We start from the raw sequence: 27751 nt of genomic DNA on the forward strand, positions 1-27751 counted from the left end.
TCTAGTGAATATAATTTTACAACACCAAGTTATAGTCCAGCAATTTTATTTTAAATTCACAAGCTTTCGGAGGCTTCCTCCTTCCTCAGGTGAACGTTGTTGGAACGTTTTTTCCAACAACGTTCACCTGAGGAAGGAGGAAGCCTCCGAAAGCTTGTGAATTTAAAATAAAATTGCTGGACTATAACTTGGTGTTGTAAAATTGTTTACAATTGTCAACCCCAGTCCATCACCGGCATCTCCACATCTAGTGAATATAGGCCTAGTCGACCCAATCTCTCCTCATACGTTAGTCCTGCCGTCCCAGGAATCACGTATCAATTATATGGAAGATTGGACTTTTAAGCAATATAACATTTGCTGATGACACTAAACTATGTGGCCAGAGTGTTGGCCTTACATTTTATGAGGCCTACATGGAAGATGTCTTGGCTTCCTCAACCTTGATCAGCATATATAGTATTTTTATATGTAATTGTCAAAGCTCTCTGTATATTCAGATATTGAACTTGAGTACTGAAGTATTATAACATTTTTAACTGAATATACATATAATTTGTTCAAGCCATTAAAACAATACTAAAGCTATAATGAACAAAGACACAGTTTTAAAATCTAACAACAGTGAAATTCAACCAATTTTTGTTGAAAATTTCTTTTTGCTATTTGGGAATTATTTCAATATTTGAAGCAAAGGAAGATACACGGTTGTGGGAATAGTCTTGAATTGCTCTAGCAAAGAGTTTGCATAGACACAATGGGCCTCCTATGCTGTACACTTCTATGTCAAATGTTATTGTATAGTTTTATGTTAAAACTTCTTTCTCTAAGTGACAGCAGATCATGAAGAGAAAGATTTTTTTGTTGTAAAAATCATACTCCATATTCCAGTCCTTTATCTGCCATTAAAAAATTCCTTTCAAAGATTTTTGTAAAAAAAAAATCAAATAATTTCACTTGTTAAAAATAACAAAGACGCGGTGAGAAAGAGAAAGCTCAGATTCCGAGAGAAAGGTGAAGAGAAGGAGCTTCGGGTTGGGGGGAAGAGAGACGAGAAAAGGTCGCCGAGGAAAGAGAGTGAAGACGGAGAGGAGGAGCCCAGGGCCTGGGGGCCGGAAGCCTGCAGCAGTGAGCTGGAACCTGGCAGCTAGGAGTTCGGCTGCTGCCGCCGGGTTTGGGGCCTCGGGCGGCTGATTTCCCGGGTGTGGGAGGAAGAGAACCCCGGTTTGAGGAGCAGGCCCTCGATCTTGGGCCGGCTGTGGAGCCCTGGAATTAAGGTATGTGAGCCGGGAGTAGCCGGAGCGGAGTCAGGGTGACTGGAGCGGCAGCTCAGCTCGGCCCGGCCCGGCCTGGGCCGCCCGCAGACGGTTGACTGCGCCCTGGTGGTCGGACGGGATGTGCGGCTTTAACCCGAGTCGGTCCAGCTGGTGAATGAATAGTGTCGACACTGGAATAACAGCAGCTCCTTTAAAGGTGGTGGCGCTCCTGTGTTGTACTAACTCTGTGTTTAGTATTTGAAATGTAGTTAATGTGTGGTAGATGGAAACATGCATTGTGTACACCAGTTGTCCTCTTATTGGTCCCTCCAGGTTTGGGAAACCTTATAACCTACCTCTCTCACCAAGCTTTTGGTCACCTGTCCTAATATCTCCTTATTAGGCTTGGTGTCAGATTTTGTCTGATAATGCTCCTGTGAAGCACGGTGGGATGTTTTACTACCTTAATGGCACTATAGCTGTGAGGAGGACACAAAGAGTCTGCAAAGGGATATAGACAGGTTAGGTGAGTAGGCAAGAAGGTGGCAGATGGAGTATAATGTGGGGAAATGTGAGGTTATTCACTTTGGTAGGAAGAATAGAAAAACAGAATATTTTTTAAATGGTGAGAAACTATTAAATGTTGGTGTTCAGAGAGACTTGGGTGTCCTCGTACAAGAAACACAAAAAGTTAGTATGCAGGTACAGCAGGCAGTTAGGAAAGCAAATGGCATGTTGGCCTTTATTGCAAGGGGATTGGAGTACAAGAGTAAGGAAGTCTTACTGCAGTTGTATGGGGCCTTAGTGAGACCTCACCTGCGTACAGTTTTGGCCTCCTTATCTAAGGAAGGATATGCTTGTCTTAGAGGCAGTGCAACAAAGGTTCACTAGATTAATTACTGGGATGAGAGGGCTCTCCAATGAAGAGGTTGAGTAGAATGGGCCTATACTGTCTCGAGTCTAGAAGAATGAGAGGTGATCTCATTGAAACATATAGGATTTTGAGGGGGCTTGACTGGGTAGATGCTGAGAGATTGTTTCCCCTGGCTAGAGAGTCTAGAGCTAGGGGCATAGTCGCAGGATAAGGGGTCGGCCTTTTCAGACTGAGATGAGGAGGAATTTCTTCACTCAGAGGGTTGTGAAACTTTGGAATTCTTTACCCCAAAGGGCTGTGGATGTTGAGTCATTGAATATATTCAAAGCTGGGATAGATAGACTTTTGGAATCTAGGGAAATCAAGCAATATGGAGATCGGGCAGGAAAGTGGAGTTGAGGTTGAAGAACAGCCATGATCTTATTGAATGGCGGAGCAGGCTCGAGAGGCCGTATGGCCTACTCCTGTTCCTATTTCTTATGTTCTTAAGTTGTTAATGGTTTTACTATTTCTATATGGCTTCCTACAGCACTGAGACCACCTTGGTCAGAATAATCTTTTTTGACTGGGGTGCATCAAACCTGCTCAGCCTTTCCGCAGGGTTCTCCACAGGGGACAACTCCATCCTCCTGTATCCCCTCTTCTCTGTGGGACACCTCCATGTGACCGCACTTGTTTGATTCCAATCCTATCTGTCCCATTATATCCAGTATATGTCTTCTCATGACCCCAGCCCCCCCAGCCCCCCCAAAAGAGCTGTTCCACACCTGTTTCTTTGACCGAGCTTACTGTCATCTGTCCTAAATTGTTCTATTCTTGAGCACCTGTTTCTCCTCTTGAGAGACACTTTGAGACATATACTATGTTAAAGGTGCTATATTGATGTAATTGTTGTTACAGCAGCTGTGGAAATCTAAAGCTAAAATTATGGGACTTTGTATGTGAAGACCTAAATAGAAGAGTTGCAATTTGTCTAGCAAATAGTGAATATACTGCTGTGGTATAGACTTTTGCTCTGGTGTGTATGGACGTCTTAGCTTCTGAGCCAAACAAAGATATTGATCAGAATAACTAGGAAAACATGAATAAAATCAGGTGACCCAAAATTGTTTTCTAAGAAACCTGTAATGATTGCCACAATTATACAGGAACTCTGTTTAACACCTATGTTTCAGAAATAGTATGGTAAGAAGGATCTTGGCTGCAAAGCAAGCTGCAAGCCTTTATACAATTTAATTTTTTTCACTTTTTATTTGAAATATTTATGCTTTCATATTTTCCCTTTCAATACTTCTGCTTGAATCTTTCTTGCACCTTTCTATGTTTGAAGTTTATGTGTTCACATGCCTTTAACAACACTGACCTGTCATTTGCCTTGAAATCAGGTGCACACGCACTTTGAGAATCAAAACAATGATGAAAATAATAATTCCATTTTTTGGAACACATGAATGCATTTAATTCACTTTCAGTGAAGTGAATGGCAAAACCACAATCAAGGGAAATGAAAATGGACACAAGATGACCTTGTATAGCAAAATCATTTTGCAGAGGGATAGTGGTATGAATCATTTTTCCCTTGCTTGAACTCCACCCTCTGAAATAAGTTCCCTTACTTAGTGACAGTCTCGTCAAAAGAACATTTAAATTATGAACCTGTGTTATTTTGTAAAAGGTAGTAGCCACAGTATTAACATTTATTTCAATTCTTTGTGCATTAATCTCCTGCAAATTGAAAATTGGCTCAATCCTGAAGTACAACAAAGTTAGCCCTTATCCATGGGTACTAGTACTGTCAGGATTAATTGCCCAACAGCATTTGTTTTACAGTTCCCCTGGAGATTTAGCTCATTCAACAGATGATGCTTTAAAGGGGAATTTTACAACTAGACCAAGTAGCTGAAACAACCTAGAGCAAAGTGAGCATGATCCATAATATGCAGAACCTGTCAAGCATTCCAAGTTATTTTGGGATGATCCGATTTCGGTATGGGGAAAAAAACTTATTCTGTTTGCCTAATTATAATCGGACACCATCCAAAATTTCAAGTCTACCAATTTTCCAAACTGTCAGCTGCCATTTACAGTCAGCAAGTTTCTGGTAGAACAGATGTTCATCTAAAGTCACACTGGGTGGGGGGGGGCGGGGGCGGTGGTCATGAGAAGACATATACTGGATATAATGGGACAGATAGGATTGGAATCAAACAAGTGCGGTCACATGGAGGTGTCCCACAGAGAAAAGGGGATAGAGGAGGATGGAGTTGTCCCCTGTGGAGAACACTGCAGAAAGGCTGAGCAGGTTTGATGCACCCCAGTCAAAAAAAATTATTCTGACCAAGGTGGTCTCAGTGCTGTAGGAAGCCATATAGAAATAGTAAAACCATTAACAACTTAAGAACATAAGAAATAGGAACAGGAGTAGGCCATACGGCCTCTCGAGCCTGCTCCTCCATTCAATAAGATCATGGCTGTTCTTCAACCTCAACTCCACTTTCCTGCCCGATCTCCATATCCCTTGATTTCCCTAGATTCCAAAAGTCTATCTATCCCAGCTTTGAATATATTCAATGACTCAACATCCACAGCCCTCTGGGGTAAAGAATTCCAAAGTTTCACAACCCTCTGAGTAATTGGCAGCATATTGGCCTGGTGAAATATAAAATAACTGATAAACCATTTTTAGGATGTTGATTTGGCCACAGAACCACCAGCGGGAGATACAAAATGTACTAGTCTAATACTGGCATAAGGAAATTGGTGCATAAGGAAGAGCTGTGGCTTGACCCCCTTTTACAAAATAACACAGGTTCATAATTTAAATGCTCTTTTGACGAGACTGTCACTAAGTAGGGGAACTTATTTCAGAGGGTGGAGTTCAAGCAAGGGAAAAAAGATTCATACCACTATCCCTCTGCAAAATGTTTTTGCTATATAAGGTCATCTTGTGTCCATTTTCATTTCCCTTGATTGTGGTTTTGCCATTCACTTCACTGAAAGTGAATTAAATGCATTCATGTGTTCCAAAAAATGTTTTTAAAACCTAATCCACTCCAGCAGCCACAATAGGAAAGGTTTTTCATAGATTATTTACTTTGGCGTTGCAAATTTTGCAGGATCTAAAACATAAGGCCTTGTGGAAGTGCGTTCAAAACCTAAGGAAGTGGAATATGGTGCTAACAGTAGAAATAAATAGCAAAAAAAACTGCAAATGCTAGAAATTTGATTTAAATCATAATTTTAGAAATGAACAGCAAGTCCATTTGCATCTAAAAATAGCTGAGGAATCCTTTGGGTACAGAGTCATAACGCTACTAGAAAGTTCATTATGATTCATTCTTCTATACGTAGCCGAAAAATGGAATATTGCACCAGATATCAGCCTTGGAATCATGATTCTTTCATTCATGAGAAGTACTTTAATGATTACTTTGTGTCTGGAGAATTTTGGGTAATTTTTGGTCTGTTTGGGCAATAATCTGGCAGAGCGGATCACTGTATTCTAGAACTTACCGATTTTTCATTCCACAACAAGCAGGCGATCTGCTCCGACGGATTACTGCCCAGGTGGTGAAGACAAAAATTTACCCCTATATAAATGTAATTTTCTTTTCTTTTAATACCAATTTGGACTGGAATCATTCTGGGGTTAATTTTATGATTTAAAAGAGGAGAAAAGTATAGAGGGGAGTACTTTATACTGAAAGTACTGATCTTTGCTTACCCTTGGCTGTGAGGATAAATGCTTTAAAGCATAAATGCTACTTAAAAAATGATTGGTGTTACAATAATAATTGAAAACTTTGAACCAAATTTTTTGAGCAAGAATGGGTTGAACAGGATGGGTTGAATTGACGAACGAAAAAGGGGCAATCACACTGCTGGGAGTGTACGATAGACCCCAGTCAGAGGGAGATAGAACCGCAAATATGTAGGCACGTTTCTGAGAAGTGCAACAACAAAGGGCAGTAATAATAGGGGATTTCAACCACCCTAATATTAACTGGGATAAAATCAGTGTAAAAGGTATTGAGGGTGCAGAATTCTTAAAATGCATTCAGGAGAACTTTTTTTTTAGCCAGTAAGTATCAAGCCCAACAAGAGAGGGGGTAGTTGCGGACTTAGTTTTAGGGAATGAAGCTGGGCAGGTGGAAGGGGTATCAGTGGGAGAGCATTTTTGGTGGTAATGATCATAATTCAGTTAGAATTAGCATAGATATGGAAAAGGACAACGATAGACCAGGAATATTGGTTATGTTACTGGACTAGTAATCCAGAGGCCTGGACTAAAATCCAGAGTCATGAGTTCAAATCCTGCCACGGCAGCTGGCGAATTTAAAATTCAATTAATTAATTAAATTCAATTAATTAAATAAAAATCTGGAATTAAAATACTAGTATCAGTAATGGTGGCCATGAAACTACCGGATTGTCGTAAAAACCCATCTGGTTCACTAATGTCCTTCAGGGGTCTGGAGTCACATATAGGCCGTCCTTACCCGGTCTAGCCTATATGTGACTCCAGACCCACAGCAATGTGGTTGATTCTTAATTGCCCTCTGAAATGGCCTAGCAAGCCACTCAGTTGTAAAATCTCGCTACGAAAAGTCAGAATAAGAATAAAACCGGACGGACCACCCGGCATCGGACCACTAGGCACCGGACACGACAACGGCAAAAAAACACCAAGCCCAGTCGACCCTGCAAGGTCCTCCTTACTAACATCTGGGGACTTGTGCCAAAATTGGGAGAGCTGTCCCACAGACGAGTCAAGCAACAGCCTGACATAGCCATACTCACAGAATCATACCTTTCAGCCAACGTCCCAGACTCTTCCATCACCATCCCTGGGTATGTCCTGTCCCACCGGCAGGACAGACCCACCAGACGTGGCGGTACAGTGATATACAGTCAGGAGGGAGTGGCCCTGGGAGTCCTCAACATTGACTCTGGACCCCATGAAATCTCATGGCATCAGGTCAAACATGGGCAAGGAAACCTCCTGCTGATTACCACCTACCGTCCTCCCTCAGCTGATGAATCAGTCCTCCTCCATGTTGAGCACCACTTGGAGGAAGCACTGAGGGTAGCAAGGGCACAAAATGTACTCTGGGTGGGGGACTTCAATGTTCATCACCAAGAGTGGCTCGGTAGCACCACTACTGACCGAGCTGGCCGAGTCCTGAAGGACATAGCTGCCAGACTGGGCCTGCGGCAGGTGGTGAGCGAACCAACACGAGGGAAAAACTTACTTGACCTCGTCCTCACCAATCTACCTGTCGCAAATGCATCTGTCCATGACAGTATTGGTAGGAGTGACCCCCGCACAGTCCTTGTGGAGATGAAGTCCCGTCTTCGCACTGAGGACACCATCCAACGTGTTGTGTGGCACTACCACCGTGCTAAATGGGATAGATTCAGAACAGATCTAGCAGCACAAAACTGGGCATCCATGTGGCGCTGTGGGCCATCAACAGCAGCAGAATTGTATTCCAGCACAATCTGTAACCTCATGGCCCGGCATATTCCTCACTCTACCATTACCAACAAGCCAGGGGATCAACCCTGGTTCAATGAGGAGTGTAGAAGAGCATACCAGGAGCAGCACCAGGCGTACCTAAAAATGAGGTACCAACCTGGTGAAGCTACAACTCAGGACTACATGCATGCTAAACAGCGGAAGCAAAATGCTATAGACAGAGCTAAGCGATTCCACAACCAACGGATCAGATCAAAGCTCTGCAGTCCTGCCACATCCAGTCGTGAATGGTGGTGGACAATTAAACAACTATCGGGAGGAGGAGGCTCTGCAAACATCCCCATTCTCAATGATGGCGGAGTCCAGCACGTGAGTGCAAAAGACAAGGCTGAAGCGTTTGCAACCATCTTCAGCCAGAAGTGCCGAGTGGATGATCCATCTCAGCCTCCTCCCGATATCCCCACCATCACGGAAGCCAGTCTTCGGCCAATTCGATTCACTCCACGTGATATCACGAAACGGCTGAGTGCACTGGATACAGCAAAGGCTATGGCCCCCGACAACATCCCAGCTGTAGTGCTGAAGACTTGTGCTCCAGAACTAGCTGCGCCTCTAGCCAAGCTGTTTCAGTACAGCTACAACACTGGCATCTACCCGACAATGTGGAAAATTGCCCAGGTATGTCCTGTCCACAAAAAGCAGGACAAATCCAATCCGGCCAATTACCGCCCCATCAGTCTACTCTCAATCATCAGCAAAGTGATGGAAGGTGTTGTCGACAGTGCTATCAAGCGGCACTTACTCACCAATAACCTGCTCACCGATGCTCAGTTTGGGTTCCGCCAGGACCAGTCGGCTCCAGACCTCATTACAGCCTTGGTCCAAACATGGACAAAAGAGCTGAATTCCAGAGGTGAGGTGAGAGTGACTGCCCTTGACATCAAGGCAGCATTTGACCGAGTGTGGCACCAAGGAGCCCTAGTAAAATTGAAGTCCATGGGAATCAGGGGGAAAACTCTCCAGTGGCTGGAGTCATACCTAGCACAAAGGAAGATGGTAGTGGTTGTTGGAGGCCAATCATCTCAGCCCCAGGGCATTGCTGCAGGAGTTCCTCAGGGCAGTGTCCTAGGCCCAACCATCTTCAGCTGCTTCATCAATGACCTTCCCTCCATCATAAGGTCAGAAATGGGGATGTTCGCTGATGACTGCACAGTGTTCAGTTCCATTCGCAACCCCTCAGATAATGAAGCAGTCCGAGCCCGCATGCAGCAAGACCTGGACAACATCCAGGCTTGGGCTCATAAGTGGCAAGTAACATTCGCGCCAGATAAGTGCCAGGCAATGACCATCTCCAACAAGAGAGAGTCTAACCACCTCCCCATGACATTCAACAGCATTACCATCGCCGAATCCCCCACCATCAACATCCTGAGGGTCACCATTGACCAGAAACTGAACTGGACCAGCCATATAAATACTGTGGCTACGAGAGCAGGTCAGAGGCTGGGTATTCTGCGGCGAGTGACTCACCTCCTGACTCCCCAAAGCCTTTCCACCATCTACAAGGCACAAGTCAGGAGTGTGATGGAATACTCTCCACTTGCCTGGATGAGTGCAGCTCCAACAACACTCAAGAAGCTCGACACCATCCAAGATAAAGCAGCCCGCTTGATTGGCACCCCATCCACCACCCTAAACATTCACTCCCTTCACCACCGGCGCACTGTGGCTGCAGTGTGCACCATCCACAGGATGCACTGCAGCAACTTGCCAAGGCTTCTTCGACAGCACCTCCCAAACCCGCGACCTCTACCACCTGGAAGGACAAGAGCAGCAGGCGCATGGGAACAACACCACCTGCACGTTCCCCTCCAAGTCACACACCATCCCGACTTGGAAATATATCGCCGTTCCTTCATCGTCGCTGGGTCAAAATCCTGGAACTCCCTTCCTAACAGCACTGTGGGAGAACCGTCACCACACGGACTGCAGCGGTTCAAGAAGGCGGCTCACCACCACCTTCTCGAGGGCAATTAGGGATGGGCAATAAATGCTGGCCTCGTCAGCGACGCCCACATCCCATGAACGAATTTAAAAAAAAATAAAAGTTCTTAATTGGGGAAAGGCCAATTTTACTAAGCTGAGATGTGATTTAGCAAAATTGGACTGGAAACAGCTACTTGAAGGTAAGTCAGAGCAGTGGGAAACATTCAAGAAGGAGATAGTGAGGGTTCAGAGCAAATATGTTCCCACAAAGAAAAAGGGTGCGACTCCCAAATCCCTGGATGTCAAGGAGCATACAGGGTAGGATAAGGCAAAAAAGGGAAACTTATGTCAGACACCGAGAGCTTTTTTTTATTCGTTCATGGGATGTGGGCGTCGCTGGCGAGGCCAGCATTTATTGTCCATCCCTTATTGCCCTTGAGAAAGTGGTAGTGAGCCACCTTCTTGAACCGCTGCAGTCCGTATGGTGAAAGTTCTCCCACAGTGCTGTTAGGAAGGGGGTTCCAGGATTTTGACCCAGCGACGATGAAGGAACGGCGATATATTTCCAAGTAGGGATGGTGTGTGACTTGGAGGGGAACGTGTAGGTGGAGGTGTTCCCATGTGCTTGCTGCCCTTGTCTTTCTGGGTGGTAGAGGTCGCGGGTTTGGGAGGTGCTGCAGTGCATCCTGTGGATGGTACGCACTGCAGCCATGGTGCACCGCTGGTGAAGGGAGTGAATGTTTAGGGTGGTGGATGGGGTGCCAATCAAGCGGGCTGCTTTGTCCTGGACGGTGTCGAGCTTCTTGTGTGTTGTTGGAGCTGCACTCATCCAGGCACGTGGAGAGTATTCCATCACACTCCTGACTTGTGCCTTGTAGATGGTGGAAAGGCTTTGGGGAGTCAGGAGGTGAGTAACTCACCGCAGAATATGCAGCCTCTGACCTGCTCTTGTAGCCACAGTATTTATGTGGCTGGTGCAGTTAAGTTTCTGGTCAGTGGTGACCCCCAGAATGTTGATGGTGGGGGATTTGGCAATGGTAATGCCGTTGAATGTCAAGGGGAGGTGGTTAGACTCTCTCTTGTTGGAGATGGTCATTGCCTGGCACTTGTCTGGCACGAATGTTACTTGCCACTTATGAGCACAAGCCTGGATGTTGTCCAGGTCTTGCTTCATTATCTGAGGGGTTGCGAATGGAACTGAACACTGTGCAATCATCAGTGAACATCGCCATTTCTGACCTTATGATGGAGGAAGTTCATTGATGAAGCAGCTGAAGATGGTTGAGCCTAGGACACTGCCCTGAGGAACTCCTGCAGCAGTGTCCTGGCGCTGAGATGATTGGCCTCCGACAACCACTACCATCTTCCTTTGTGCTAGATATGATTCCAGCCACTGGAGAGTTTTCCCCCTGATTCTCATTGACTTCAATTTTACTAGCGCTCCTTGGTGCCACGCTCGATCAAATGCTGCCATGATGTCAAAGGCAGTCACTCTCACCTCACCTCTGGAATTCAGCTTTTTTGTCCATGTTTGGACCAAGGCTGTAATGAGGCCTAGAGCAGAGTGGTCCTGGCGGAACCCAAACTGAGCATCGGTGAGCAGGTTATTGGTGAGTGAGTGCCGCTGAATAGCACTGTCGACGAAACCTTCCATCACTTTGCTGATGATTGAGAGTAGACTGATGGGGCGGTAATTGGCTGGATTGGATTTGTCCTGCTTTTTGTGAACAGGACATACCTGGGCAATTTTCCACATTGCCGGGTGGATGCCAGTGTTATAGCTGTACTGGAACAATTTGGCTAGAGGCGCAGCTAGTTCTGGAGCTCAAGTCTTCAGCACTACAGCCGGGATATTGTCAGGGCCCGTAGACTTTGTTGTATCAATATTGCAGAAAGCCTAGAGGAGTATAGAAAGTGCGGGGGTGAAATTAAAAAGGAAATTAGGAAAGCAAAGAGAGGGCATGAAAAAATATTGGCAATTAAAATCAAGGAAAACCTAAAGATGTTTTATAAATTCATAAAGAGCATGAGGATAACTAAGGAAAGAATAGGGCCTATTAGAGACCAAAGAGGTAATCTGTGTGTGGAGGCGGAAGACGTGGGTACTGTTCTTAATGAATACTTTGCGCCTGACTTCACAAAAGAGGGGGACGATGCAGACTTTGTAATTAAGGAGGAGGACTGTGACATATTGGATGAGGTAAACATAGTGAGAGAGGAAGTATTAAAGGGTATAGCATCTTTGATAGTAGATAAATCGCCAGGCCCGAATGAAATGTATCCCAGGCTATTAAGAGAAGCAAGGGAGGAAATAGCGGAGGCTCTGACCATCATTTTCCAATCCTCTCTGGCTACAGGCCAGTAACTACAGGCCAGTCAGCCTAACCTCGGTGGTGGGCAAATTAATGAAAAAAGTATTAATTGTCATTTAGAAAGGCACGGATTAATCAAGGACAGTCAGCATGGATTTGTTGAGGGAAGGTCATGTCTGGCTAAACTGATTGAATTTTTTGAGGAGCTAACAAGGCGAGTCGCTGAGGGTAGTTTCCATGGATTTTAGTAAGGCTTTTGACGAGGTCCCACATGGCAGACTGGTCAGAAAAGTAAAAGCCCATGGGATTCAAGGGAAAGTGACAAGTTGGATCTAAAATTGGCTCAGTGGCAGGAAGCAAAGGGTAATGGTTGACGGGTGTTTTTTTGACTTGAGGCTGTTTCCAGTGGGGTTCCGCACGGCCATTGCCTTTTATAGTAATATCAATGATTTAGACTTAAATGTAGGGGGCATGATTAAGAAATTTGCAGATGATACAAAAATTGGCCGTGTGGTTGACAGTGAGGAGGAAAGCTGTAGACTGCAGCAAGATATCAATGGACTGGTCAGGTGGGCAGAAAAGTGGCAAATGGAATTCAATCCAGAGAAATGTGAGGTAATGTAGTTGGGGAAGACAAACAAGGCAAGGGCATACACAATAAATGGGAGGATACTGAGAAGTGTAGAGGAACAGAGAGACCTTGGAGTGCATGTCCACAGATCCCTGAAGGTAGCAGGACAGGTGGAGAAGGTGGTTAAGAAGGCATATGGGCTACTTTCCCTTATTAGCTGAGGCATAGAATATACGAGCAGGGTGGTTATACTAGAACTGTATTAAACACTAGGTAGGCCACAGCTAGAGTACTGCTTACAGTTCTGGTCACCACATTACAGGAAAGATGTGATTGCACTAGTGAGGGTACAAGGGAGATTTACAAGGATGTTGCCTGGACTGGAGAATTTTAGCTATGGGGAAAGATTGGATAGGCTGGGATTGTTTTCTTTGGAACAGAGGAGACTGAGTGGAGATTTAATTGAGGTGTATAAAATTATGAGAGGCCTAGATAGAGTGGACAGGAAGGACCTATTTCCCTTGGCAGAGTGGTCAAAAATCAGGAGGCATAGATTTAAAGCAATTGGTAGAAGGATTAAAGGGGAGTTGAGGAGAAATGTTTTCACCCAGAGGGTGGTGGGGGTCTGGAAAGGTGGCAGATTCAGAAAACCTCATCACATTTAAAAAGTACTTGGATATGCACTTGAAGTGCCATAACCTACAAGGCTACGGACCAAGAGCTGGAAAGTAAGATTAGGCTGGATGGCTCTTTTTCGGCCGGCACAGACACGATGGGCCGGATGGCCTCCAGTGCCATAAATTTCCATGATTCTACAAGAATGTACAGATGTATACAATAGACAAACCATCAAGAGCCACAAGTATTAATTTATGGGAGATGAGGTTTACAAATTTTAAGATTGTGTACCAGAATAAAATTGGGATAGCTTAGATGAAGGGATTATGAAGAGGAATCTTTATAATTAAATATAACTTTTTAAAAACTGTTCTAAATACTGTTCTATAGTATTTCTAAAAACTGTTCTAAAGTATTTAGCATTAGCAAATGCTCTATTTAATTATATTCAAAAAGTTAGCATGTAGGTACAGCAAGCAATTAGGAAGGCAAATGGCATGTTGGCCTTTATATTAAGGGGTTGGGGTACAAGAGTTTGGAAGTCTTGCTACAACTGTACAGGGCTTTAGTGAGACCTCTCCTGGAGTACTGTGTACAGTTTTGGTTTCCTTACCTAAGGAATGATATACTTGCCTTGGAGGCAGCACAAGGAAGGTTCACTAGATTAACTTTTGGGTTGTTCTATGATGAGAGATTGAGTAGAATGGGCCTATACTCTCTGGAGTTTAGATGAATGAGAGGTAATCTAATTGAAACACATAAGATTCTGAGGGGGCTTGACAAGGTAGATGCTGAGAGATTGTTTTCCCTGGCTGGAGAGTCTAGAACTAGGGGTCATAGTCGCAGGATAAGGGGTTGGCCATTTAAGACTGAGATGAGGAGGAATTTCTTCAATCAGAGGGTTGTGAATCTTTGGAATTCTCTACCCCGTAGGGTTATGGATGCTCAGTCGTTGAGTATATTCAATGTTGAAGAAGATAGATTTTTGGACTCTAAGGGAATCATGGGATATGGAGATCGGGCTGGAAAGTGGAGTTGAGGTCAAAGATCAGCCATGATCTTATTGAATGGTGGAACAGGCTTGAGTGGCAGTATGGCCTACTCCTGCTCCTATTTGTTATGTTCTTATGAAATACTGGGGCTGAAATTCCTTCCAGGATACTCCTACAGGGTATCTGGGATCAGGATGGGTTCATCTATTTTAAATATATCGCGGTCGCCCACATCCATATGGGCACCACTTGGGAACTTACTGGGGTAGTGGGAGAAAGGAGGAAGATGTGGGGCTTGACACCTACTCAGTGGCGGGAGGTGAGTTGGCTTGAAAGGTTTTCAGCTTAAAAGTTAAGCTTAAAAGTTTTTCAGCTTCCTTTGTAGGAGGGCCAATTTTCCACAATGCTGCAGGAAATTTTTCAGGGTATCCAGACCAAGAGCGAGGCCTCAGTTGCGCTCCACCAAGGACCTGGATGCCACCTTTATGGCATCCAGATCGCTGGATGCTCAGGAGGCAGGAGCCATGGGAATTCCAGTTGGAGAAGCCACTTCACTGGCTCTGCCTCCTTCAAATGTTATGAACCTTCTATGTGGCAGATGGAACATAATGCAATGAGGTGAGTGACCAGTTAATCTGTTTGTTGCTGATGGTTGAGTAACGAGGGCACTGGGAGAATTTCCGGCATATCTCCAGAAAAGTGCTGTTGGGTCTTTTATGTCCATCTGAACTGACAGACAGGGCCTCGGTTTAACATCTCATCAGAAGGAGGACACCTCCAACAGCACTCCCTCAGTACTGCACTGAAATGTTAGCCTAGATTATGTGAGAGAGTATGGTGCATCTGTTCAGGGTGTGGGTTTTTATAACGAATGCCAAGAAATATATAAAACTTAAGATTAAATTGATTTGCATCTTTCCTCCTTTACCTAATATTTCTGCAACAGTATTTAACATTAGCAAATGCTCTATTTAATTAGAATCATAGAATGATACAGCACAGAAGGAAGCCATTCGGCCCATCATGCCTGTGCCGGCTCTTTGAAACAGCTATCCAATTAATCCCATTCCCCTTCTCTTTCACCAAAGCTTTGCAAATTTTTCCCCTTCAAGTATTTATCCAATTCCCTTTTGAAAGTTATTATTGAATCTGCTTCCATCAGCCTTTCAGGCAGTGCATTCCAGATCATTACTGCTTGAAGATCCGACTTTGCCTGAAATTAGCACAGCCTTTTAAATCACTATTTATGGATCATACAGATGGATGAATTTAGATTAGCTGAATTGTCTTCATTATTCGTAACTACCTTCTGTTACCAGAAATAAGTTTACACAGAATAACTCAGTAGATAAACAATAAAATACTTTATTTATGGTGATACAGTGAACCGTTTGTGAAACTATAGTATTCGCATTTTTAGAGCCTTTTATCTGAATATTTCGATGATTCTTTATGTGGAACATGTCTCGGCCTCCAAGTTATTCTGTTGCCCCAGTGATATAAAAATGCAGTTGAAACAAGTGAACTGAAGAAATGGCCAACAGCCTGCAGGATTACCAGGCTTCTAGATAGTGAACTGTCAATCAAACCAAAATAAAGGCACGACAGTGGGAGTTCTCACGTTCCTGGTTAATGACCACCGCTGTCCATTGTCTGCATTACAGTCCCCACCACTTACAGCTTCCATGCTTAGCATGGGCAGCTACATATATTGGGCAAATGGAGCTAACCATTTGCCATTACCATAGAAATCAATTACAAAGGCGCTAAACAGAGGTGTAATCAAAAAAAAATCTGGCAGAAATGTCCAAGTTCTCCAGTTTTTCCTCATAATTCAGACTTTAGGCAGTAGGGGTCATCCTTGTGGCTTTACTCTGCACTGCCTCCAGCTTGAATGCCTTCCTTAGTGGCTAGAACGCCTTCCTTAGTGGCTAGAACTGGACGTGACTTCCTCAGAATTATATGCCACTATTTTGATAATATAGTTCAACATTCTATTGATTTTATTAGTTGCTGCTTTGCATTTGTTGGACATGTTTAGCATCAGTCTACTAAGACTCATAGGTCGCTTTCAGCTTCATCTTTACCCATCTCAACACCAATCATAAAGTGCGTTGCCTATTTTTCCTTCCTATGTGGAATACTTCACATTTATCTGCATAAAATTTCATCCTCCATTGTTCTGCCCGCTTACATGTTTTGCACAACTCATTCTGTAATTTCTGAACTGCCTCCCTTTATTCCATTGTCCCTCTTAATTTGATATCATCTGCAAATTTGACCAATATGCTTTGAGTTTCTGAATCCAGGTTGTTTTTTGGAAATTATAAACAGTAATGGTCCCAACACTGAGACTTGGGACACCCCACTCAGTACTTCAGTCTAATGTGACAACACATAATTAGCCTGAGCAATATGGTCCAAGAGCACTGTGTTTCTTCCACCTATTGCAGAGAACAGGGGCTCAATTTTACGGGGAAATTTCGGGTGTGTTGGGGGCTCCGAAAATCGCAGAAATCCCTTTCGGGTTCGGAAGCTGGCTCCAACCCGTCGACTTCCAACCTGCTCCGATGTCTCCCTCTCCGATCTCCCCCTCTTCACCACCCCCCCGATCTCCCCCTCTTCACCCCCCACCGATCTCCCCCTCTTCACTCCCACGATCTCCCCCTCTTCACTCCCACGATCTCCCCCTCTTCACCCCCCCGATCTCCCCCTCTTCACCCCCCACGATCTCCCCCTCTTCACCCCCCCCCGATCTCCCCCTCTTCACCCCCCCCCGATCTCCCCCTCTTCACCCCCCCCCGATCTCCCCCTCTTCACCCCCCCCCGATCTCCCCCTCTTCACCCCCCCGATCTCCCCCTCTTCACCCCCCACGATCTCCCCCTCTTCACCCCCCCCGATCTCCCCCTCTTCACCCCCCCATCTCCCCCTCTTCACCCCCCCCCGATCTCCCCCTCTTCACCCCCCCCGATCTCCCCCTCTTCACCCCCCCCCGATCTCCCCCTCTTCACCCCCCCCCGATCTCCCCCTCTTCACCCCCCCCGATCTCCCCCTCTTCACCCCCCCCGATCTCCCCCTCTTCACCCCCCCCCGATCTCCCCCTCTTCACCCCCCCCCGATCTCCCCCTCTTCACCCCCCCCGATCTCCCCCTCTTCACCCCCCCCCGATCTCCCCCTCTTCACCCCCCCCGATCTCCCCCTCTTCACCCCCCCCGATCTCCCCCTCTTTCTTTCCCCCTCCCCCGATCTTACGTTCCAGCGCCAGATGACGTCTTGCTCTCTCTCTTTCTCTTTTCCCCCCCCTCCGCCCACCTCGTGTTGCAGCTCCTCACGGCAGCCAGCCTGTCAATCAGACTGGCTGCCAGGCGCGAAACCCAGAGAGCACGTTAATTATCATCAATCACCATGCAATTGCGTCGGAAACGGTAAGTTTTGTTCAAGTGGTTTTGCACCTTCACCCCCTCCACTGCCAACCGCCACCATTTCAAAATTGAACCCCAGGAGTGTAAATGGTACGTCCTGTATGATTTCCATGTGTAATCCAGCAGTACAAGACTATGTTGTTAGCCCTGGGAATTCTACTTCGAGTCACCAAATCCTTTAACTACATTTGAAGTTTTGGTTCATAGTAAATACAAATTCATGGAAGAAAATTTCAATTTCCCATGAACACAGATAAAGATTGGGAAAGGGTTCAAGTCGTAATAGCTAATATATATAATTTTTGCTTTCAAAGTTACTTCAGGAATGATTATACTTTATCTTATTTTTGGTGTTTTATACAAAAAAAATCACATTGTTTTTAATAATGGCTTCACTGGTGTTTTTGAGTGCAGTAATATTTGATCAATACAAAGGAGTTGGAAGAAAGTAAAGTTGAGAGCAGCAAGAGAGGGGAGGACCCAGGGGAAATTTACAATACAAATAGTTGTTCAAGAACAAGTGAAAGGGAAAAGTGTAGAGCAGCAGAAAGAAAGTGTACTTTAGGCACTACAGATAAAGTGAAAACTAGAAGGTGTAAAGCGATTAACCCAGCATCAAAGCTGAAGGTCAGGCTCAGGTGTGTGGCCCAACTAAGAGTTCTATATACAAATGCATGGAGTATAAGGAATAAATTAAATGAACTACAGGTCCAAATTCAAATTGGAGGGTATGACATGATAGCTATTACTGAGACATGGCTGCAGGATGGTCAGGATTGGGAACTAAATATACCAGGTTATAAGATCTACAGGAGAAATAGGGAAAATGGAAGAGGGGGAGGAGTATCCTTAGTAATTAGAGATGAAATCACTTCAATGATAAAGGAGGCTATAATGAGGGGTAAGCAGCCAACAGAGACCTTATGGGTTGAATTAAGAAATAGGAAATGATCTAAGACTATAGTGGGAATTGTGTGTGGAACCCTGGCAGCAGCTGTGAAGTGCTAGATTGTATAAATGCAGAGATTAGACAAGCGTGTAAGAAAGGCATAGTGGTCTTAATGGGGGACTTTAACCTTCACATAGATTGGGAAAAGCAGACTAGCAACCATCAGAAAGGTAGTGAATTTCTTGAATGTGTCCGGGATAGTTTTCTACAGCAGTATGTCCTAGAGGCAACAAGGGGGCAAGCCATACTACATTTAGTAATGAGTAATGAACCAGATTTAGTTAACGGCTTAACTGTGCGTGAATATCCATCCAATAGTGATCATAACATGATCGAGTTCAAGGTAGTGTTTGAAAGGGCAAAAAAGTGAATCATCTGCTAAGATTCTAGACTTGGGAAAGGCCGACTTCAATGGGATGAGACAGAGACTGTCCACAGTAAACTGGGTAAATCTGTTAATGGGTAAAACGACTGATGATTAGTGGGAAATGTTTAAAGAAACATTTAACGTGATACAGAATCAGTTTATACCCCTGAGGGGCGAGAACTCTACTTGCCAAAAAAAAACAGCCATGGACAACTAAAGAGGTAAGGGACAGTATAAGACATAAGGAAAGGGCATATAAAAAGGCAAAAAATGGCACAGATCCTGGCGAATGGGAAAGATACAAAGATCAGCAAAGGGTCACAAAACAGATAGTAAGAGTTACAAAAAGAGAGTATGAAAAGAAACTTGCAAGGGATATCAAAAGCAATACGAAGAACTTTTATAGTTATATTAGGAAAAGAGGGTGGTCAGGAGCAGTGTTGGCCCCTTAAAAACTGAAAGTGGGGATATTGTCATTGACAATGGGGAAATGGCGGACATGTTGAACAATTACTTTGCGTCAGTATTTACAGTCGAAAAAGAGGATAGCATGCCGGAAATCCCAAGAAAACTAATATTGAATCAGGGACAGGGACTCAATAAAATTTAAAAAAGTAAAACAACAGTAATGAAGAAAATAATAGCACTAAAGAGTGACAAATCCCCAGGACCACATGGTTTCCATCCCAGGGTTTTAAAGGAAGTAGGTGAGCACATTGCAGATGCCCTAACTATAATCTTTCAAAGTTCTCTAGATTCAGGAACTCCCTCTAGATTGGAAAATTGCATACGTCACTCTGCTTTTTAAGAAAGGAGAGAGAGGGAAACCGGGGAATTATAGACCAGTTAGCCTAACATCTGTTGTGGGGAAAATGCTGGAGTCTATAATTAAGGATAGGGTGACTGAACACCTCGAGAATTTTCAGTTAATCAGAGAGATCCAGCATGGATGTGTGAATGGTAGGTCGTGCCTGACAAACCTGATTGAATATTTTGAAGAGGTGACTAAAGTAGTGGACAGGAGAATGTCAATGGATGTTATTTATATGGACTTCCAGAAGGCATATGATAAAGTCCCACATAAGAGACTGTCAGCTAAGATAGAAGCCCATGGAATCGAGGGAAAAGTACGGACTTGGTTAGGAAGTTGGCTGAGCGAAAGGCGACAGAGAGTAGGGATAATGGGTAGGTACTCACATTGGCAGGATGTGACTAGTGGAGTCCCGTAGGGATCTGTCTTGGGGCCTCAATTATTCACAATATTTTTTAACGACTTAGATGAAGGCATAGAAAGTCTCATATTGAAGTTTGCCGATGACACAAAGATTGGTTGTAAACAATTTTACAACACCAAGTTATAGTCCAGCAATTTTATTTTAAATTCACAAGCTTTCGGAGGCTATCTCCTTCCTCAGGTGAACGATGTGGAAATGAAGTCCTCGAAATGAAGTCGCATTTATAATTCACAGAACAATGCTTGGTGATAACAGACAGTTTTTTCAACTGCCCGTTGCCAAGGCAATCAGTGTGCAGACAGACAGGTGTTACCTGCCAGGTCTCAGAATATACAAATCACCAAAAAAAACAACAAACAAAAAAAAAACAGAGATAGAGAGGTAGAAACATAGAAAAGACAGCAACTGACCCGTTATATTAAAAACAGATAACATTTGTTCGCTCGTGGGGTAACGTGTCACGCTACACGTTACCCCACGAGCGAACAAATGTTATCTGTTTTTAATATAACGGGTCAGTTGCTGTCTTTTCTATGTTTCTACCTCTCTATCTCTGTTTTTTTTTTGTTTGTTGTTTTTTTTGGTGATTTGTATATTCTGAGACCTGGCAGGTAACACCTGTCTGTCTGCACACTGATTGCCTTGGCAACGGGCAGTTGAAAAAACTGTCTGTTATCACCAAGCATTGTTCTGTGAATTATAAATGCGACTTCATTTCGAGGACTTCATTTCCACATCGTTCACCTGAGGAAGGAGATAGCCTCCGAAAGCTTGTGAATTTAAAATAAAATTGCTGGACTATAACTTGGTGTTGTAAAATTGTTTACAATTGTCAACCCCAGTCCATCACCGGCATCTCCACATCATGACAAAGATTGGTGGCATTGTAAGCAGTGTAGATGAAAACATAAAATTACAAAGGGATGTTGATAGATTAGGTGAATGGGCAAAACTGTGGCAAATGGAATTCAATGTAAGCAAATGTGAGGTCATCCACTTTGGATCAAAAAAGGATATTTCCTAAATGGTAAAAAGTTAAAAACAGTGGATGTCCAAAGGGACTTAGGGGTTACGGTACATGGATAATTGAAGTGTCATGAACAGGTGCAGAAAATAATCAATAAGGCTAATGGAATGCTGGCCTTTATATCTAGAGTAAAGGGAGCAGAAGTTATGCTGCAGCTATACAAAACCCTGGTTAGACCGCACCTGGAGTACTGTGATATTGGCCTTGGAGGGAGTGTAGCGTAGGTTTACTAGAATGATACCCGGATTTCAAGGGTTAAGTTACGAGGAGAGATTACACAAATTGGGGTTGTATTCTCTGGAGTTTCGAAGGTTAAGGGGTGATCTGATCGAAGTTTATAAGATATTAAGGGGAACAGATAGGTTGGATAGAGAGAAACTATTTCCGCTGGTTGGGGATTCTCGGAGTAGGGGGCACAGTCTAAAAATTAGAGCCAGACCTTTCAGGAGTGAGATTAGAAAACATTTCTACACACAAAGGGTGGTAGAAGTTTGGAACTCTCTTCCGCAAACGGCAATTGATGCTAGCTCAATTGCTAAATTTAAATTTGAGATGGATAGCTTTTTGGCAACCAAAGGTATTAAGGGATGTGGGCCAAAGGCAGGTATATGGAGTTAGATCACAGATCAGCCATGATCTTATCAAATGGGCGGAGCAGGCTCGAGGGGCTGAATGGCCTACTCCTGTTCCTATGTTCCTAAGCAGGAGCATGCCTTACAAGTTGCAAATCCTGGCATGCTTTGTGAATGGCCAGTTTTGCTGATGATCATAAATTTTCTGCAAGATATGGGTACCAAGTTTGCTGTGAGCTGTAGATTACAACTTGGTTAGTTTTTTTAGCTGAGCATAATGGCTCTGGGAACTCCTCAAAGTCTCGGTTGCGGCTTCTCATAGAAGTACAGGCCTGCGATGGAAAATATTTTTACAGGCATTTCAGATGTGTGTGTTTTAATGAGAATTAGTGTTCTGAGTTGATTTACTGTGGCTTAGGACCTTAATGGTTGCCAGAAAGTTCAATTTTAACTATGCTTCCACATGATTATTTCTAATGCCTGTACTCCACAAGTTGTTTGTAATTTTCTTGTGCTAATTCTCTTATAGACAAATAAGGATCCGATGGGAATTCACATAATGGAAGGCGTTCTACGTTGCCGGAAATGTCGAAGATTTGTGCTGGGTGCTGGTAGTTTGTCCTCTTCCCGTGGGATGCAGCCATCCATATCACAGGTACAGTTCATCTTTGATCATTCTGTAACATATGCGTGGTCTCCCTTAATTGTGGAATTGTATTTAGCAACTTCCTATGTCACTGTTATTTTTGTAGCAGGTTTTATACTCTTCCAAAGTAAATAATGTAATGGATACTGCTGATGAGTTTTTTAAAATGCTTGTAAATTGAGTTCATGAGAAATGCTACAGATCATTGTACAAACATTATATGACATTGTAGGGGACAATGTAATGAAAGAAACGCTTTATTGATCCACTATTTTTGATTTCTTTAATGTTTTTTTTTGTTAAAAGTTTACCTCCTAAGCTGAAACTATTACTGTCTTAAACTGCTCGTAAGGAAACAGCCAGCTGACTCAAATACTGCTGTATTACTTCATCTAAATTCAGTAGAGCATCCTAAGATCAATTCCTATTTGGCAGTTAAATAAAACTTGATGTGGCCGGGTATTCAAAGGTTTCTTTTTAAGGATAATCAAAAAAAATTGTTGCAGAATGTACATAAAAGATACTTCATACAAATCCTACAAATACGGCCCTCAAAACAGCAATGTTTCGAACGGATGCCGAGTAACAGTTGAAGTAGATAGTCATGTTATGATTCCATAAACTCTGCACAAGTATGAAGTTGGTATCATGGTGATATCTATATGTGACAAAACAAATCTATTTGTCTCTGAGAGTGCAGACACTAGTTGGACACCAGTACCTGAATTAGAATAGTGAACCAACAACATAGCTGTGAAATTTGATCATATCAAAATCGATTTCAAGTTGGCTACGTAATATGCTTGTGTATAACTTTCTTTATACTAGTGAATTTATTCATCATCAGCTAAAGCTTAGGCTGCTTTCTAACATGGGCTCACTAAGTCCTTACAGTAATTAACTCTCCTCTACTGCTTCTGGCAGAGTCAGATCTGCTGCCCACCTCTTCCCCTCAACAGGGGAGGACGTCCTCGTTTTACCTCTTTTCTTCACCCCGCCTCCCCCCACCAAGCAGGTCTTTCCCATCTTCCCCGACAGGTTCTCTCACTCCAATTAAATGGGCTACACCCCCCCCCTTCAGATTTTCAGCCTCAGAGACGTAGCGAATTAAGAGGAAGAAAATAGTCTGGTTCAACAGTACAACTTACATAACAGACTGAACGTGTCGCTAATTTATCTAAATCACACTTGGTGTTTGTTTCCTCCACTTCTCCATTGTGAAGTGCCTTGGGAAATTTTATAGATCTCATTGTTCTTTATTCTAGAATGCTGCTGAAGAATCTGCTGGGCAAGACAACTGCATGGTTTGGCATGTGAATTTAGAGGCACTTCCAGGTTGGATAACAAAAGAGATAGAGAAGGTAAAGACTACTGTAATAAAAATAGAGAATGTTGGAAGTACATAGCAGAACAGTCAGCATTTGGAGCAGTGGTTACTGTTTTGGGTGCCATCTGCCATCAGAACTGGGTACACAGTTTTCCTTTTTAAGTAAGCAACCACTGAGCTATTATATCAAAATTCAGATGCAGTGTCATGTTCAAACAATCACAGAGCTAAATTAACAAAAATTTGAATTAAGTTTGTAATACTGAAAAATGTTTCTGAATTGTATGTTACCTTTTACCTTTTACTCCCTACTATGGTGTAAACTGAAAGTTATTGTTCATCCTTTTATGCCAACGTTCCATGAACTACAATGTTGTACTGTCAATTACAAGATTTAGATTGTATTACAGTTTTGACTGGACATTTGTACTCAATGTATGAGCCAAGTCTTTTAGGGTGCTTTTCAGCAAAGTTGCACTATACTTGCGCCCAGTCAGTCTCGAGTGGACGCCAAAGGAAAATGTTGTAATACTACTTCAGGAGGCACTCTCACATTGCTTCATTTAACCACACAAGTTCAGTGGCCAGCCAGCCTTTAGAAAATGCTCAGAGAGCCCATTGGACTTAGAACATAAGAACATAAGAAATAGGAGCAGGAGTAGGCCAATCGGCCCCTCGAGCCTGCTCCGCCATTCAATAAGATCATGGCTGATCTGATCCTAACCTCAAATCTAAATTCATGTCCAAGTTCCTGCCCGCTCCCCGTAACCCCTAATTCTCTTTACTTCTAGGAAACTGTCTATTTCTGTTTTAAATTTATTTAATGATGTAGCTTCCACAGCTTCCTGGGGCAGCAAATTCCACAGACCCACCATCCTGAGTGAAGAAGTTTTTCCTCATCTCAGTTTTGAAAGAGCAGCCCCTTATTCTAAGATTATGCCCCCTCGTTCTAGTTTCACCCATCCTTGGGAACATCCTTACCGCATCCACCCGATCAAGCCCCTTCACAATCTTATATGTTTCAATAAGATCGCCTCTCATTCTTCTGAACTCCAATGAGTGGAGTCCCAATCTACTCAACCTCTCCTCATATGTCCGCCCCCTCATCCCCGGGATTAACCGAGTGAACCTTCTTTGTACTGCCTCGAGAGCAAGTATGTCTTTTCTTAAGTATGGAGACCAAAACTGTATGCAGTATTCCAGGTGCGGTCTCACCAATACCTTATATAACTGCAGCAATACCTCCCTGTTTTTATATTCTATCCCCCTAGCAATAAAAGCCAACATTCTGTTGGCCTTCTTGATCACCTGCTGCACCTGCATACTAACTTTTTGATTTTCTTGCACTAGGACCCCCAGATCCCTTTGTACTGCAGTACTTTCCAGTTTCTCGCCATTAAGATAATAACTTGCTCTCTGATTTTTCCTGCCAAAGTGCATAACCTCACATTTTCCAAGATTGTATTGCATCTGCCAAATCTCCGCCCACTCACCCAGCCTGTTTAAATCCCCCTGTAGGTTTTTTATGTCCTCCTCACTCTCCACTTTCCCTCCCATCTTTGTATCATCTGCAAACTTTGATATGTTACACTCGGTCCCCTCCTCCAAGTCGTTAATATAGATTGTAAAGAGTTGGGGACCCAGCACCGACCCCTGCGGAACACCACTGGCTACTGGTTGCCAGTCCGAGAATGAACCATTTATCCCAGCTCGCTGCTTCCTGTTAGATAACCAATCCTCCACCCATGCCAGAATATTACCCCCAATCCAGTGATTCTTTATCTTGAGCAATAATCTTTTATGTGGCACCTTGTCGAATACCTTCTGGAAGTCTAAATACACTACGTCCACTGGTTCCCCTTTATCCACCCTGTACGTTATGTCCTCAAAGAACTCAAGCAAATTTGTCAGACATGACTTCCCCTTCGTAAAGCCATGCTGACTTTGTCCTATTAAATTATGTTTATCCAAATGTTCCGCTACTGTCTCCTTAATAATAGACTCCAAAATTTTACCCACCACAGATGTTAGGCTAACTGGTCTATAATTTCCAGCCTTCTGCCTACTACCCTTTTTAAATAAGGGTGTTACATTAGCAGTTTTCCAATCTGCCGGGACTTTTGCCGAGTCCAGAGAATTTTGGAAAATTATTACCAAAGCATCCACAATCCCTACTGCCACTTCCCTCAAGACCCTAGGATGTAAGCCATCAGGTCCAGGGGATTTATCCGCCTTGAGTCCCATTAATTTACTGAGTACCAATTCCTTAGTGATTTTAATCGTATTTAGCTCCTCCCCCCCCCCCAGAGCCCCCTGTTTGTCCAGTGTTGGGATATTCTTAGTGCCCTCCACCGTAAAGACTGAAACAAAATATTTGTTCAGCATTTTTGCCATATCCATGTTTCCCACCATTAATTTCCCGGTCTCATCCTCTAAGGGACCTACGTTTGCCTTAGCCACCCTTTTTCTTTTTATATAACTGTAGAAACTCTTGCTATCTGTTTTTATATTTTTTGCTAATTTATTTTCATAATCTATCTTCCCTTCCTTAATCAATCCTTTAGTTACTTTTTGCTGTCTTTTGATGACGTCCCAATCTTCTATCCTCCCACTAAGTTTGGCTACCTTATATGTCCTTGTTTTTAGTCGGATACTATCCTTGATTTCTTTACTTAGCCACGGATGGCTGTCATTTCTTTTACACCCTTTTTTCCTCAGTGGAATATATATTTTTTGAAAGTTGTAAAATAACTCCTTGAATGAACACCATTGCTCATGTACCGTCTTACCCTTTAATCTATTTTCCCAGTCCACTTTAATCAATTCCGCTCGCATACCATCATAGTCTCCTTTATTCAAGCTCAGTACACTTGTTTGAGAACCAACCTTCTCACCCTCTAATTGGATATGGAATGTAACCGTGTTATGGTCACTCATTCCAAGGGGATCCTTAACTAGGACATTATTAATTAATCCTGGCTCATTACACAGGACCAGGTCCAAGATTGCTTGCCCCCTTGTAGGATCAGTTACATACTGCTCAAGAAATCCATCCCTAATACACTCAATAAACTCTTCCTCAAGGCTGCCCTGCCCAATTTGATTTGTCCAGTTAATATGATAGTTAAAATCCCCCATAATTATAACTGTTCCCTTATTACATGCCCCGACTATTTCCTGATTAATACTTCTTCCAGCAGAGTTGCAACTATTAGGAGGCCTATATACTACGCCCACTAGTGTTTTTTTCCCCTTATTATTCCTTATCTCTACCCAAACTGTTTAATTATCCTGATCCTTTGTCCCAATATCATTTCTCTGTATTACAGTGATTCCTTCCTTTATTAACATAGCCTCCCCTTCCTTCCTGCCTGTCCTTCCTGATTGTTAAATACCCTGGCATATTTAATTCCCAGTCGTTGTCACTCTGCAGCTATGTTTCAGTAATGGCCACAAGATCATACCCATACGTAGTTATTTGTGCCGTTAACTCGTCCATTTTGTTACGAATGCTACGTGCATTCAGATAAAGAACTTTCAAATATGTTTTGTGACACTTAGTTCCTGCTTTTTCCTTTTTTAACACTTTACCTTTTACTCCATACCTTCTGTCCCTTCCTGACACGCTTTCCTCTGTCTCCCTGCTCAGGTTCCCAACCCCCTGCCACAGCTTTGATGCTGGGTTAATCGCCTTACGCCTTCTAGTTTTTATTTTATCTGTCGTGCCTAAAGTACACTTTCTTTCCGCTGCTCTACGCTTTTCCCTCTCACTTGTTCTTGAACAACTGTTTGTACTATTTGTATTGTAGATTTCCCCTGGGTCTTCCCCTCTCTTGCTGGTCTCAATTTTATTCCCTTCTGACTCCCCACTCAGGTTCCCATCCCCCTGCCACTCTAGTTTAAACCTTCCCCAACAGCACTAGCAAACACCCCCGCGAGGACATTGGTCTCGGTCCTGCTCGGGCGTAACCCGTCCCACTTGTACAGGTCCCACCTTCCCCAGAACTGGTCCCAATGTCCCAGGAATCTAAATCCCTCCCTCCTACACCATCCCTGCAGCCACACATTCATCCTGTCTATTCTCCTGTTCCTATACTCACTAGCACGTGGCACCAGT

At 43.5% G+C, this 27751-nt stretch overlaps 1 protein-coding gene across 1 annotated transcript in view; it reads left to right on the forward strand.

The window, feature by feature from the left end:
* The first annotated feature begins 1113 nt into the window (after positions 1–1113).
* Positions 1114–27751, forward strand: part of rnf180a (ring finger protein 180a) — a 124323-nt gene continuing 97685 nt past the window's right edge. The window contains exons 1-3 of the mRNA XM_067995190.1: positions 1114–1277; positions 22191–22316; positions 23573–23668. Coding sequence (XP_067851291.1) covers positions 22206–22316; positions 23573–23668 — 207 coding nt within the window. The 5' untranslated portion in view covers positions 1114–1277; positions 22191–22205. The remainder of the gene's footprint in view (positions 1278–22190; positions 22317–23572; positions 23669–27751) is intronic.

This window comes from Heptranchias perlo, chromosome 1, assembly GCF_035084215.1.
Source record: "Heptranchias perlo isolate sHepPer1 chromosome 1, sHepPer1.hap1, whole genome shotgun sequence".
NCBI classification, from domain to species: domain Eukaryota; kingdom Metazoa; phylum Chordata; class Chondrichthyes; order Hexanchiformes; family Hexanchidae; genus Heptranchias; species Heptranchias perlo.